The 15,173-nt window shown below is 51.0% G+C and overlaps 2 protein-coding genes across 2 annotated transcripts in view; one reads left to right on the top strand and one right to left on the bottom strand.

The window, feature by feature from the left end:
- The window catches only part of PLA2G7 (phospholipase A2 group VII), a 32,554-nt gene extending 17,611 nt beyond the window's left edge, over positions 1-14,943 (bottom strand). Inside the window, exon 1 of the mRNA XM_077317605.1 lies at positions 14,759-14,943. The gene's annotated coding sequence lies outside the window, so the exon portion shown is untranslated. The remainder of the gene's footprint in view (positions 1-14,758) is intronic.
- Positions 814-1,713, top strand: IMP3 (IMP U3 small nucleolar ribonucleoprotein 3). The gene has a single exon (XM_077317684.1). The coding sequence runs from the start codon at positions 883-885 to the stop codon at positions 1,444-1,446; it is 564 nt and encodes a 187-aa protein (XP_077173799.1). The 5' UTR covers positions 814-882; the 3' UTR covers positions 1,447-1,713.
- Positions 14,944-15,173: the final 230 nt, after the last annotated feature.

The raw sequence follows: 15,173 nt of genomic DNA, 5'->3' as shown, positions 1-15,173 counted from the left end.
GGGATCCCTATTTTGCCCTCAAGTCACAGCTCACCCAAGGAGTTCTCATGCGGGTATGAAAAACAAGAGGCAATCAGAGGGACTAACCATTTGTTTTATTTTTACTTTATTTATATACTACCATTCTCTCCAGTGGGGCCCGGAGGGCCTTGCTTATGAGAGAGAAAGGCTTTGCACGACCCGAAGGAGTCTCAAAGTGGCTTACAATCCCCTTCCTCGCCCCACGACAAGCACCCTGCGAGGTAGTTGGGGCTAAGGGGGGGCTCGGAGTGAACAGTTCTGCAAGAATGGCTCTGGGAGAACCACCCAGCTGGCCGCACGAGGAGAGGCAGGGGACCAAACCCGACTCTCCAGATCAGAGGGCGCCGCTCACACTGAGCTCTCCTCTCCTTAAGTTGCTTTAGGATGCTTAGGGCTAATCCTGCGTTGAGCAGGGGGCTGGACTAGATGGCCTATATGGCCCCTTCCAGCTCTATGATTCTAAGTTCTCCTTTCTCTCCCGCTCATTCTCCTAAGGACCCCGAAAGGGAGGTCGGGCGGAGAGCTTCCGCAGCAGGCAGAGAGGCAATCCGCCCGGCGCTTCGGCCTATTGTGTCTCGCTAGCCTTGGCTCCCTGGTAGTCAAACTGCGGCCCTCCAGAGGTCCATGGACTACAATTCCCAGGAGCCCCTGCCAGCATTCGCTGGCAGGGGCTCCTGGGAATTGTAGTCCATGGACCTCTGGAGGGCCGCAGCTTTACTACCCCTGCTGCAGAGCATTGCATCTGGGCCCTCCCTCCTCGCTGCGCTCCGCCTCCCGCGAGGGCGGCCGCTGCCGGCGCCCCCGCCTCTTCCGCTCGGGCGGCGCTGCGAAGAGGCCGGTCCGGTCCGGTGGGGCGCGAGGATGGTGCGGCAGCTCAAGTTCCACGAGCGGAAGCTGCTCAAGCGGCTGTCGCTGGTGCGCTGGGAGGCGGCGGCGGGCAACGCGGGCGAGGTGCGCGTGCTGCGCCGCTACCGCCTGCCGCGGCGCGAGGACTACGCGCGCTACAACCAGCTGAGCCGCGGCGTGCGCGAGGTGGCGCGGCGGCTGCGGGACCTGGGCGAGGCGCCGGCGTCGGCCGCCTTCCGGGCGCGCGCCACGGCGGCGCTGCTGGCCAAGCTGCACGCGCTGGGCCTGGTGGGCTCGCGCCGCTCGCTGGAGCAGTGCGAGCGCGTCTCGGCCTCGTCCTTCTGCCGCCGCCGCCTGCCCGCCGTCCTGCTCCGCCTCCGCATGGCGCAGCACATGAAGGCGGCCGTCGCCTTCGTCGAGCAGGGCCACGTGCGCGTCGGGCCCCGCGTGGTCACCGACCCGGCCTTCCTCGTCACCCGCGCCATGGAGGACTTCGTCACCTGGACCGACGCCTCGCGCATCCGCCGCCACCTCCTCGACTACAACCAGGAGCGCGACGACTTCGACCTGGCCGCCTGAAGGGGGACGGGGAGTGCCACCGGCGCGTCTCTGCAGGATGCGCCCCGAACCGAGATCCAAGGGACTGCGTTCGCGGAGAGAGTGAAAAACCGAAAATCCTCTTGCCTCCCGGCTCCGTTTGTCGCTGCCGTCCGCCAGAGGGAGGCATTGGACGGAAGGTCGCCTTAGGGCAAGGACGGGGATCACTCCGAGGCGCTTCTGCGCTCTCCTCCTTCGAGGATTACCCCGCGGAGGCGTTGCAATAAAGCTGGATTAGGTATCGCTTGAGCCGCGTGCCTCTGCTTGATCTTTGGGGTTTGCCTTTCGGATTAATCGGGGGGGGGGGGGCTTGGCTGTGCTGGGTGGCTCTGTTGGTCGGAAGGAGCACACAAAAAAACGGACCCAATGGCACCTTTAGGACCAGCGAAGATTGATTCAAGGTGTGAGCTTTCGAGTGCATGCACTTTGTGCATGCACTCGAAAACTCACACCTTGAATCAATCTTCGCTGGTCCTAAAGGTCCCATTGGACTCCGTTTTTGTTCTGTAAGGAGGCAATCTATCAGGAAGCCCTCTTGTCTGCACTAAGGGGCTGGGTTGGTTGGCTGGACCGCTCTCCAAAATGGCACTTTTGAGTGTTTCCTTGGCTTCTGCCTCTTGCATGGAGTGCTGGGAGGAGGGGGGGCATTTATTTTATTGATTGATTCTTACATTGATTTGCTGCCCTTCCCAACGGCACAGGCAGGGCAGCATATATGAGTAAAAACATACAGCGCAAAATAATATAAAGTTTAGAATGTCAAATTACCATTTTTTAAAAAACAAAGATCGCCAGCCTGCCACCAGGGGACGGAAGATGGGGGGGGTCACTGAATAAAGTCTTCCGATGGAAGTTCATTGGGTGGGTCTGGACAGGGAGGGCAGGGGGATTTGATGTTAGGGGGCAATGGTTTCCTTAGCTGTATACGGCAGTGTTGTTGTTATTGTTGTTAGGTGCGAAGTCGTGTCCGACCCATCGCGACCCCATGGACAATGATCCTCCAGGCCTTCCTGTCCTCTACCATTCCCCGGAGTCCATTTAAGCTTGCACCGGCTGCTTCAGTGACTCCATCCAGCCACCTCATTCTCTGTCGTCCCCTTCTTCTTTTGCCCTCGATCGCTCCCAGCATCAGGCTCTTCTCCAGGGAGTCCTTCCTTCTCATGAGGTGGCCAAAGTATTTGAGTTTCATCTTCAGGATCTGGCCTTCTAAAGAGCAGTCAGGGCTGATCTCTAGGACTGACCGGTTTGTTCGCCTTGCAGTCCAAGGGACTCGCAAGAGTCTTCTCCAGCACCAGAGTTCAAAAGCCTCAATTCTTTGACGCTCGGCCTTCCTTATGGTCCAACTTTCGCAGCCATACATTGCAATATGGCAGTAGCCTGGATCATATTGAAATGGGGTCTGAAGGTGTCGTCGTCCCCCCAGGCCCATTTTCCAGTGAATCAGTTTTAGCTCCAGTTCGGCAAGGTTTTTAAATTTTTTAATTGCATGTGCCAAGTGCTATTACACGGTTGTTTGTAATGAGTGGGCTGTGAGGCATAGTTGTGACAGGATTAGAATGAGAAGAAATATTGACAGCTCTCTGGAAACAGAATTGCTGTGAAATCTTGTTCCCCTGACAAAGGAGGGCACACCTTCACGAAATTATGCCTTCTGACAGGATCCCGAACTCCCCTTAACCGATAGCATCCTCCAGTTTTGATGATTGACGGCTAGAAAAATGTCAGAGATGAGAAGCACGAACCTAACGTTCTTGCAGGGCCAGCAGAGCTCAGGAAAGTGCTGCAGGGTTGACTCTGCCAAAACAGGATCACTTAATTGCCCCAAAATAATAGATCAAACTTTGCAAGAAACAGTCCAGCCACGAAGCGGAGTTTGGTGTAAGTTACCAAGTAACAGTGTTCAAAACCCGCAAACCTAACTGTGATTCTTGCTTTAATAATTCCTCCCGAAAATAAAACTACCTCCACCCATATGGAGCTGGCAAAATGTGAGGCAGCTGAGCAGTTTGAAATAGGCTGGCTTGCTTTGGCCCAGGGGGAGTCAAACTGCGGCCCTCCAGATGTCCATGGGCTACAATTCCCATGAGCCCCTGCCAGCATTCGCTGGCAGGGGCTCATGGGAATTGTAGTCCATGGACATCTGGAGGGCCGCAGTTTGACTCCCCCTGCTTGGCCGCTTTGGTGAGCACCGCACTGCTTGCCGAAACGGCCAAAGCGTACCACCCTAGTTTAAAATAAGCATAGATCAGCAGTAGAATGGGCTGCCCAGGGAGATGGTGAGCTCCCCTTACTGGCAGTATCCAAGTAGCAACTGGACAAGCACTTGTCAGAGATGCTTTAGGGCAGATTTCTGTCCTGCTGTTCCTTGAAAGAGCTCAAGGCAGCAGTCTATAAGGCGGTAGGAGCTGCTACCTGAAAGGGAAGAACTGATTTATATATCTTGCTTTTTACTACCTGAAGGAGTGCTACAGTGGCTTACAAACACCATTCACTTCCTTTCCTTACAACTGGCACCCTGTGAAGTAGGTGGGGCGGTGAGAGCTCTAAGAGAACTGTTGTGAGCACAGCCCTAAGAGAACTGTGACTGGCCCAAGGTCACCTTGCTGGCTGCATGTGCAGGGGAGTGGGGAATCCAACCCGGTTCTCCAGGTTAGAGTGTGTTGCTCCTAACCACTTGTTGGCTTGGTGTAGTGGTTAGGAGCACTGACTTCTAATCTGGCGAGCCGGGTTTGATTCCGCGCTCCCCCACATGCAGCCAGTTGGGTGACCTTGGGCTCCCCACAGCACTGATAAAGCTGTTCTGAATGAGCAGTGATATCAGGGCTCTCTCAGCTTCACATCCCTCGAAGGGTGTCTGTCGTGGGGAGAGGAAAGGGAAGGCGACTGTAAGCTGCTTTGAGACTCTTTCAGGTAAAGAAAAAAAGGAGCATATAAGAACCAACTCTTCTTCAGTAATGTCAGGGCTCTCTCAGCCTCACCCACCTCACAGGGTATCTGTTGAGGGGAGAGGAAAGGGAAGGCGACTGTAAACCTCTTTGAGACTCCTTTGGGTAGAGAAAAGCGGCATATAAGAACCAGCTCTGCTGCTGCTGAGGTCAGAACTCCCTTCATGTGTGTGTGAGCTCTAAAGATACAGAAGCCTCAAATTCCCAGCTTTTCGGCTTAAATACATCAGTTGCGTTTAATGCCACTTCTGTCTAGGAGATGGAAACTATAGAGTTATTTCCTTGGTTGGTAAACAGGCTCCCTTTGGACAGCACAAAAATATTGTGAGCTGTTAAACACAAAAACCCTCACTCTGTGCTGAAGGCGCCCCACTCTCTTCCTGGTGGCTGAGGGCACAGGATTTCTTAGGAAAGGTCAGTGTGATGTAGGGATGTGCTGCCACCCCTCCTCTCTGCACCGTGGCACTAGCCTCCTATGCACCGCCTCTGGCTTCGGTGATCGCCAAGGCCCACATCCCTAGTGTGATGTGTTTTTAAGTCAAGGCTGACTCTGAAAATGATGTTACAAAAGATTTAGAACAGGGGTAGACAAACTGCGGCCCTCCAGATGTCCATGGACTACAATTCCCAAGAGCCCCCTGCCAGCATTTGCTGGCAGGGGGCTCCTGGGAATTGTAGTCCATGGACATCTGGAGGGCCGCAGTTTGCCTATCCCTGATTTAGAACAAGTTCAATGGAATTTACTTCCACTAAGATAGGTTTTGGATCGTAAACCCGGCATGTAGACCTTTTGACCTCCTCCCTCAACCCCATGCTGATTTTCCAGGATGTCTTGGAAATAAGATGATGGTTTCCTGACCACAAAACATGGGTTACGGTAACTTTAAACTGCTCTACCCTGAACCTACCCCAGCTTTCCACTAACATGATTAAGGGGGCGGGGGGCGGGTTGTTGGCTTCTCCAAGTGTGCTTCCACAGCTAAGAAAGCTTTTGCCAACTGCTGCTGTGATACTGCTCCAAACTAGTACGCTAAGGCCTTATTGTATATATTAGCTGCAAAGCCCGTTCATAAGAACGAGTTTTGCAAGGCTCCCCCCCCAAGCGTGCGGGCTTCCCTGCGGCCCAGCAAGCAAGCCCACCGCCTGTGTAAGGTCGCAGACGAGCTTGGTGGGCTGCAGGGAAGGGAAGGCCTGCCCCCTCCAGCACACAGGCTTCCCCACGGCCCGCCAAACGCACCCACCGCCTGTGCAAGGCAGCGGCCGCAGGGGTGAGGCAGGGCAGGAGGCGCAGGGGCAGGGCCAATCACGGTGCGGCCAGCTTCCGGTTTCCAAAGCCTGTTTCCGAAATCTACATAGGCACCATAGATAAGGATATGTGTGTCAAGAGAAGGAGGTGGTGAGAAGAACCATCTGGATCAGGCCAATGCTCCATCTTGTCTGACATCCTGTCTTGCACAGTAGTTAACCAGTTATTCTAGAGGGCTAAGCAAACAGGACAATAATGGGTAAAATGCTGAACTCACAGAATGGGCAATATTGTTTGGCAGGTTTTCTCCATTGGGTTTTGTGAAACCCTTCAGTTTCTTGACAGCCCTGGAATGGTTTCCTGTATGGGTGGGAGTTAATTTTTACATATTTATTAATTTTTACATATTTTTATAAATTTGTTGAAGAAGGGTGGACTTAAGAAGCTCTTCTTGTCCTGTGCTAATTTTCTATTAGGCATTCCTGTGTTTTTTGTTTCTAAAAGGCAAAGTAGAATTCTTTCTACCATGTCAAGGGTCTACCGTAGCAATTTCCAGGCAAGTCCAAGAATGCTCACTGAGTGTCCCTCAAGAGCTAAGAAAGCTTTGGTCAATCTTGTCTTCAGGCAGCTCTTCATGGCTGTAGTCTGGAGGCGTACAGTTGGAACTTAAGGTGGGAGAGCATGCCATGGAAGTACATACTTATGGCACATACAAAAGAAACACAGAAGACCATACCCTTCTCCAGCCCATGACAGTCTGGGCATAAAGAGCCGGTCATCAGTTTGCATGACCATGAGACTGATCCCTCTACACTGCCTAAGGCAACCTTTTGCAAGCTTTTGACCATGGAGGAGCCCCTGTAAAGTTTTTTAGGTTTGGAGGAGAGATGTCTGCTGGCCACATCCAAGGGGGGGGGGGGGAGAGAGAAAGGAGGTGATTTGAGGCAGGAGAAACACCCAGGTCCATAGAAGTGGTTGGTTCCCTGTTTACAGTGTAATGCTGGGAATAGCTTGTGGCCAATGTCCATTAAACCTGTTGATGCGGGTGAAGGAGGAGAGTGACCGGGCTCCAAGATCACTGCAGATGGGGACTGCAGCAAAGAAATTAAAAGATGCTTGCTCCTGGGGAGGAAAGCTATGGCAAATCTAGACAGCATCCTAAAAAGCAGAGACATCACCCTGCCAACTAAAGTGCATTTAGTCAAGACTATGGTCTTCCCAGTTGCAATGTATGGCTGCGAAATTTGGACCATAAGGAAGGCCGAGCGTCAAAGAATTGAGGCTTTTGAACTCTGGTGTTGGAGAAGACTCTTGCGAGTCCCTTGGACTGCAAGGCGAACAAACCGGTCAGTCCTAGAGGAGATCAGCCCTGACTGCTCCTTAGAAGGCTAGATCCTGAAGATGAAACTGAAATACTTTGGCCACCTCATGAGAAGGAAGGACTCCCTGGAGAAGAGCCTAATGCTGGGAGCGATCGAGGGCAAAAGAAGAAGGGGACGACAGAGAATGAGGTGGCTGGATGGAGTCACTGAAGCAGTAGGTGCAAACTTAAATGGACTCCGGGGAATGGTAGAGGACAGGAAGGCCTGGAGGATCATTGTCCATGGGGTCGCGATGGGTCGGACACGACTTCGCACATAACAACAACAACAATGTCCATTAAGGTTGGGGAACGTTCACGAAGAATCTGTGCCTTAAGGCCTTTCCCTGTACGCTCATGCCCCGTCACTGTTAAACCATGCCCCATTCTTTACAGTTTGCCACTCCTTGGCTTCTCTTTAAGCACATCCCTAATCTCAATATGATATACTGAAAAGGTAGCATAAGGTGATCATCTTGTATTTCCTGGCTTTCCTGTGAGACCAACTGAAATAAAATTGGTTTTCAGTTCCTCAAAGGGCAAGTGACAGAGAATGAGAAATCGAAGGGCCCAAGGGAAGAAGAAGAGGCAGGGGTGGAAATCATGACCTAATATATTTTTTTTCTGAAAGATGATTATGATCTGGTTTCTTCTGAAAGATACACCCTTTGATGATCTGGACACAGGAAAAGAGCACATGATGTTCAGCAGTTATGCAGTTGTCATGCTTTGGCCTCTTACTACATCCTTTCAATAGCGCTCAAAAGAAAACTTTTGAAGTGACTCAATTTGACACGAAATGGGCATTTTAACTCGAGCAAAGATTGCAATTTTTGCAAAGTTCTCTGTCTCCCTGGCTATTAGGGTATGGCAAGACAATGGTAAAAAATAGGATGCTGTGTCTTGAGTAACACACTACTCCCTTGGTGCTTTATCTGTAAAGTAAAGGTATCCCCTTTGCAAGCACTGAGTCATGTCTGACCCTTGGGGTGACGCCTTCTAGCGTTTTCATGGCAGACTCAATACGGGGTGGTTTGCCAGTGCCTTCCCCAGTCATTACCGTTTACCCCCCAGCAAGCTGGGTACTCATTTTACCGACCTCGGAAGGATGGAAGGCTGAGTCAACCTTGAGCCGGCTGCTGGGATTGAACTCCCAACCTCATGGGCAGAGCTTTCAGGCTGCATGTCTGCTGCCTTACCACTCCGCCACAAGAGGCTCCTAGACTTTATCTGTACTATAGTCAAAATCTAAATCCAATGGCACCTTTAAGACCAACAAAGATTTATTCAAGGTGTGGCAGGCTCCCTCAGTCTGTTCACGCATTGACTAAATCTTTGTTGGTCTTAAAGGTGCCAATGAACTCAGATTTTGTTGTACTACTTCAGACCCACTTGAATCTTAATCTAGTTGAATTTGAGATAGTGGTGTACAGATCTGTATATGCAACTCTAATATACTAAGGGCCTTTCTGCACACTACAGCAGGGGTAGTTAACCTGCGGTTCTCCAGATGTTCGTGGACTACAATTCCCATGAGCCCCTGCCAGCAAACACACCCGAAAGCAAATGCTGGCAGGGGCTCATGGGAATGGTTGTCCATGAACATCTGGAGGACCACAGGTTGACTACCTCTACACTACAGGATAGCAAACTCAGGTTTATGGCTTAATAAACTTGACAGGGAAGTGAAATAAGTCCCCTCTTGTTTAAGGTAGCCGTGTGATGTGTGCTTCTGAATACATAACATTTTCAGATATATTTTATAAAAACAGGCAAGAAATGGCCCAGCCTTAATATGGAGAGCAGTTTTTCAAAAAGGTTTTGGCTCATCAGATCTTGGAAGCTAATATTAATATTTGGAAAAGAGACGGGCCAAGGAATGTGTGACCTGATGAGGGGGAAAGGAAGGGGCACTATTGTAAACTGAATACTGATTCACTTTGAATGTTTGTGTAAACCAGGAACACTACCCCAAAACAGAATCTAATAAATGCAGGAAACTAAGCAAAAGTCAACAAGCGCTTCTAATATACAACTGACACATCTACTCAAAAGTAATTTATTTGACAGTTAAACCCTAATCTTAACAATACATTATTCAGTAACTAAAGTTAAGGGGCAGAAGTGTGGAAAGAGTAATTTTTAGAGAATCTGCATTTATTTGTGGAGGGAAAATCTGTGATTTGAATCCTGTGAAAAGGCAGATCATGACTGCTGGGCACATTGCTTCTTCCCCCAGCCAATCCTGTGAGACAAGCAATTTACATGTACCTTTGACATATGTACCTATGGAATCAGCAGCTCTGACATTACTGCTAATACTAGAAGCAGCCCCCCCCCCCTTCCCACAATCCAGTGACTGTGCCATTTTGCCATTAGGAAAAATCAAATCTACTTTCCTGTGGTGGAATCCAGCTGATTTCTTAGAATTGTGACCTCTATCCCTCCGGTCATAAACTAGTGAAAGCTTTCCCCCCAATGGTTTCTGCTGCTTCTCAGCATCTGAGTACACCCAATTCTTTTTATATTATACTAGTTTCAAAGCCCGTTCCTAAGAACGGGTCTTGAAAGGGTCCCCTCCCCTGGCCCCTCACCAGGCAGCTTAAGGTGGTTTTGGGCGGCTGCTCGCAGCCAGATCAAGTAGGGCGGGCTGGGGCTGGGCAGCTTGTTAGCAGGGCCAGGACAGAGCTCCTTAGCAGCCAGTCAGCCCTTAGCAAGCAGTCAGCAGGCTGGGAAGCCCTCATCAGCAGGCCCAGACTAGCAGGCCAAGAGGTCCTCGTTAGCAGGCCCTCCACCATGACCCTTTGACCAGGGCCGTCTCCCCTTACCTGCTGCTGGCTCCAGGCACTGAGGCGTCTGTGAGCAAAGAGGCTAGAGTCCAGGGATGGAGGGCGGGAGCTGCAGGGGCAGGGCCAATCAGGGCAAAGCTGCCTGCACCCTGATTGGACCTATTCCAACTTGGACAGCTGGACACATCCCACCCCCTAGGCGGTTTCATAAATATATAGAGGAACAACAATGGATAAGGATTTATACAGTTAGCACATTTCCTACCTGAGAATCAGGGCTAGCTTAATCAGATTTGCCAACTTCCACATAAGGGTTGAAGCCTTCCTAGAATTACAGTTGATTTCCAGATTACAGAGATCAGCTCCCCGGGAGCAAAGGGCTGCTTTGGAGGGTGGGTTCTGGCACTGTACCATGCTGAAGTTCTCTTCCCAAACCCCACCCTCTCAAGCTTCATCCCTGAAATCTCCAGGTATTTCCCAACCCTAGAGGTATATCTCTTGCTGGGATAAAGTCGCTCCCTTTGCACCCGAAAGGTTTTTATACAGGTCTAGCATAAGTCCCCTTCCACCCCATCATTCTATTTATTACCTGGGTGGCATTACATCATTTCAGTTTAGCAGAGCTACCTCCATTATTAGATGCGGAGAAGGCGTTTCCCTACGCAGGAAGTGCAAGAAACCTAAAAACTCAATCAGCATCAGATCTGCTGAGAGCATCTCTTGTTTGTTTTAAATAAATGTTTCTGCCTTGGCAAAACTCTCTTTCCCTCGGTTCTTAATGGAATGTCACAAACCTCCTCTTCACTGTGGTCTCGTGTATGGTGTCTCGCTTTACCTATCACTTTCAGATTGACATGATGCCAACGCTTAGCTCTTTAGCAGAGAACGTTCCATTATGGCTGTGTGATGACAGCAACAGTAACACAACCTAAAACGTTCAATGACGGTAATGGTAACACAGCACAAAAGGAGCAACCTGCTCCCCATGTCACTTCTTTTTACCTGGCAAGCTGTGATGCACCACTGAATTGTCCTCTGAGAGGTCACACCAGCAGAACTCCTGGCCATTCTCTGGCACTGCTCATGGGAGAGGGAGAAATGCGGATTTTAAAGAGGGCAGAAATCGGGGTTGTCACCAGGCCTGGAGGAAAAACCACATCCTGTCCCTTTAACAGGTTTTCGCAGGTGGATATGGGCAGGTGATGTTTTTCAGAGTATGGAGGTCTACAGTGCCCCCATGAAGCATCTATGAAAGGGAAACGGCATTTTTTCCTCCAGGCAGCCTTAAGGATGCCAGCCTTCAGGTGGGGCCTGGGGGTCTCCTAGAATGATAGCTCATCTTCGGACTACAGAGATCTGATCATCTTCATGGCTTCTGTGCAGTCCTACATGGGACTGCATTTGTACCGGCCTGCCAGAAGATCACTTGATGAACAGCAGTTACAAGTAAGCGCATCTCTGGTGAAAATGGATGTTTTAGATCTGGGGTAGTCAGCCTGTGGTCCTCCAGATGTCCATGGACTACAATTCTCATGAGCCCCTGCCAGCGTTTGCTGGCAGGGGCTCATGGGAATTGTAGTCCATGGACATCTGGAGGACCACAGGTTGACTACCCCTGTTTTAGATGATGGATTCTGTGTCATTGTAATGACTGAGTTCCCCAGCCTCCACTCTCAAATCTCCAGGAGTTCCCCAACCTGGAGCTGGCAACCCAACCCCCCATGGGTGGCTGGGTGGGGATCTGGCAACCCAGATTTCCATACCAACTTCCAAAGAGCATAGAAGAAAAACTGAGTGTCTTTAGCTACGGAGCGGAAAAAAAACAAAACAGCCAGTGTGGTGTAGTGGTTAGGAGTGCGGACTTCTAATCTGGCATGCCGGGTTCGATTCTGCACTCGCCCACATGCAGCCAGCTGGGTGGCCTTGGGCTCGCCACGGCACTGATAAAAGTATTCTGACCGAGCAGGAATAGCAGGGCTCTCTCAGCCTCACCCACCCCACAGGGTGTCTGTTGTGGGGAGAGGAAAGGGAAGGCGACTGTAAGCCGCTTTGAGACTCCTTCGGGTAGAGAAATGCGGCATATAAGAGCCAACTCTTCTTCTTCAGTAGCCCTTTGTATTTTGAGGGGTTTAAGCCTAACTGTAAAGTTTACTTATTTATAGGTTTTGTTTACACCTCCACGATTCTCCCCAGCAAGGACCCAAAATGGTTTAGGACATTCTCCCCTCCTCCATACAATATTGCCTGTGACAGACCATCCATCCTGTATGTAGGGTTTTTTTTTAGGAAAGAGATTTTGCTCTAGTAAGAACTGTGGTTGCCCTTTATACCTGATAAATGCCTCCCATGCAAGAAAAGACATTAAGGTTTCTCTGTGGATGGCAGGATTGTCCCTTTGTATTAAATGTTTCCTGTTACCAAGAATTAGAAGGCAAGATTAACTTTTAGAATAGTCCCACCTTCAGAACTTTTAAAGGAAAAAAAAACCCCACATCATTACAAGTACTTCTTTCAGAATACAGTAGAAAGGGCACGACTAGCCACGTGCGCATTTGCTCAGAACGGAGCCTTACAGGGAAATTGCAGTGGTCTCAAAGCATTTGGGACTCTAGGTTTTTTGCACATGAGGGAATCCACTTCTAACCTCAATCTGAAACAGATACACCTCTCAACTCACAGTTACGTGGATTTCCCAAACAGGCCTCTTTGCATTGTCAGCAGAAAGATGTCAGGATCACCCATGTGACACCCACACCAGAGTCAAAGGCAGGGTGGAATTTCAATCTGAGCAAGCCAGTCATTCACAGCAAGGTATCTGAAGAAGGTGCCCCTAGACTCAAACTTTGTTCCTTCACAAAAAGGCTGTAAGGAATGAAGGCGGTCAGATTCCACCAAATTAATGACTTCACCGGTCCACGAAGACCAACCTTTCTCCCCTGGCAGGTCCTTCCCATTTTTACACTGCTATGCAGTTGCCAGTCACACATCCTCCACCCAGCTGACCTTACAGGGCTGTTGTGACAATAAAATCAAGGAGATGGTTTGAGTTCCCACAGGGGAGAAAGACAAGAGTATATATCAGTAAAGTCAGTAAATATGGAAAGATCATTGAGTTTGGTGTAGTGGTTACGAGTGCAGACTTCTAATCTGGCATGCCGGGTTCGATCCTGCACTCCCCCACATGCAGCCAGCTGGGTGACCTTGGGCTCGCCACGGCACTGATAAAGCTGTTCTGACCGGGCAGTGATATCGGGGCTCTCCCAGACTCACCTCCCTCACAAGGTGTCTGTTGTGGGGAGAGGAATGGGAAGGCGACTGTAAGCCGCTTTGAGACTCCTTCGGGGAGAGAAAAGTGGCATATAAGAACCAACTCTTCTTCTATTTCAGAGGAGCACATTGTCCCAATTGTTTTTTTTTTAATCCAAATCCTTAGAGTTGCTAACTTCCAGGCACAGACTGGAGATATCCCAAATTACAACTGATCTTCCAGAAGACAACGTTCAGTTCCCCTGAATAAAATGACAGCTCCAGAGGGTGGAATGTATCAATTATAGCCCACTGCATTCTCTCCAGCCCTCAATAGCCCCCCACCAGCCTCTCCAGGTTCTACCCCCCCAAAATCTCCAGGGATTTCTCAATGCAGGGTTAGCAACCCTAAAAATGCCAAGAAAGCACAGAAATGCAGTGTGTATGTGTGTGTGGAAAACATTTCCTACTGAATCTCTTCCTATTCTGCCATTGTAAAAAGGCACAGGACCTTTGGGTGTGTCTGTCTGTGTTGGGGGTCAAAGGGATGCCAGCCTCCAGGTGGGACCTGGGGATCCCCCAGAATTATAGGTCACCTCCAGATGAAAGAGATCAGTTCCCTTGGAGAAAATGCCAGCTTCTGAGAGTGGGATGTGCGGAATTATACTCCACTGCGGCCCCTCCAGTCCCCAGACCTCCCAACCTCTCCTGGTTCCACCCCACCTAACCCTCCAGGAATTTCTTGGCCCAAGGTTGGCAACCTTTAAAATGCCAAGAATGGGCACAAATGCAGTGAAGGAGCATGGTAGGGGTGCTCCTGATGGATCCCTTCCTATCCTGCCATTGTAAAAAGAAGCAAGACCCTGTGTGTGTGTGTGTGTGCTTGTGTGGGCTGGGAGAAAGGGATGCCAACCTCCAGGCAAGAGCTAGGGATCCCTCGAAACCACAGCTCACAAAAATCAGTTTCCTTAGAGAAAATGGAGGCCTTGGAGCAGGGGTAGTCAAACTGCGGCCCTCCAGATGTCCATGGACTACAATTCCCAGAAGCCCCTGCCAGCATTCGCTCTTGGGAATTGTAGTCCATGGACATCTGGAGGGCCGCAGTTTGACTACCCCTGCCTTGGAGGGTGAACTCCATAGCATGGTCCCCCACTGAGACCCCTGATTCAAATGAGCAGCCCTGTTGGTCTGAAGGAGCACAATAAAACCAGAGTCCAGTAGCACCCTTTAAGACCAACAAACTCCGACGAAGGGTGCTTGCCCTCGAAAGCTCGCGCCTTGCATAAATCTTTGCTGGTCTTCAGGGTGCGACTGGACTCTGATTTTATTGGGATCCCTGACTGTCACACACCCCCAGCAGTTTCCCAGCCTGGATCTGGCATGCTGGATCTGGCACCCCCCCCAATTTCCAGCAGTTTCCCGGCCTGGATCTGGCAACGCCAGCGCCTGGAGAGGAGAGGGGCGGCGGGAAGCCTCCCTTCCCCGGGAAAAAACAGGCACCCGCTTGCTTGCTTCCTTCATAGCGCATAATAATCCTATTTCTAGTCCTTCGGGCGGCTGCCTGCCTTCTCCCCCTGACGCCCGGCCTTGCAGCTCCGAGAGCAAGGAGACCTCCCTCCTCCTCCTCCTCCGCACTTCCCTCCGCCCGAGCCGGCCATTGCCCGGGCCGCCTGGGAGCCTGGGCCTTTCCCCGGGCGGGCTCCCCTACCTTGGCGCGTCCCTCGGCGCAGCTCCGGCCACGAAGGGGAAGCGTCTCCGGCGACGGCGCTGCTCGGCTTGCCCGGGATTTATCTGTGCGGCGGCCTCGCCCGCGAGAGCCCAGCCCAGGCCCGGGCGGGACGAGACACGCGTCGTCCGGACCGTGGCCGGATTCACACGTGACGCGTTTGAAGGCTGTGCCTAAACCTGCCTGTGGATAACGCTGCCTGTTATATTTTGCCCTCCCCCGCAGAGCACCGTACAGGCTCCTCCTCCTCCTCCTCCCCAATTTTACCTCACAACAGCCCTGTGCGGTAGGCCAGGGGTAGTCAACCTGTGGTCCTCCAGATGTGCATGGACTGCCGACGTCATATGGAGGGACCGGAATATAATGACAACAAAAGGCAAGCATTTCACTATTTTGA

This window comes from Paroedura picta, chromosome 1 (assembly GCF_049243985.1).
Source record: "Paroedura picta isolate Pp20150507F chromosome 1, Ppicta_v3.0, whole genome shotgun sequence".
In the NCBI taxonomy this organism is placed as follows: domain Eukaryota; kingdom Metazoa; phylum Chordata; class Lepidosauria; order Squamata; family Gekkonidae; genus Paroedura; species Paroedura picta.
Note: the sequence above shows the minus strand (reverse complement) of the source record. Positions and strands in the feature narration are given on the sequence as shown.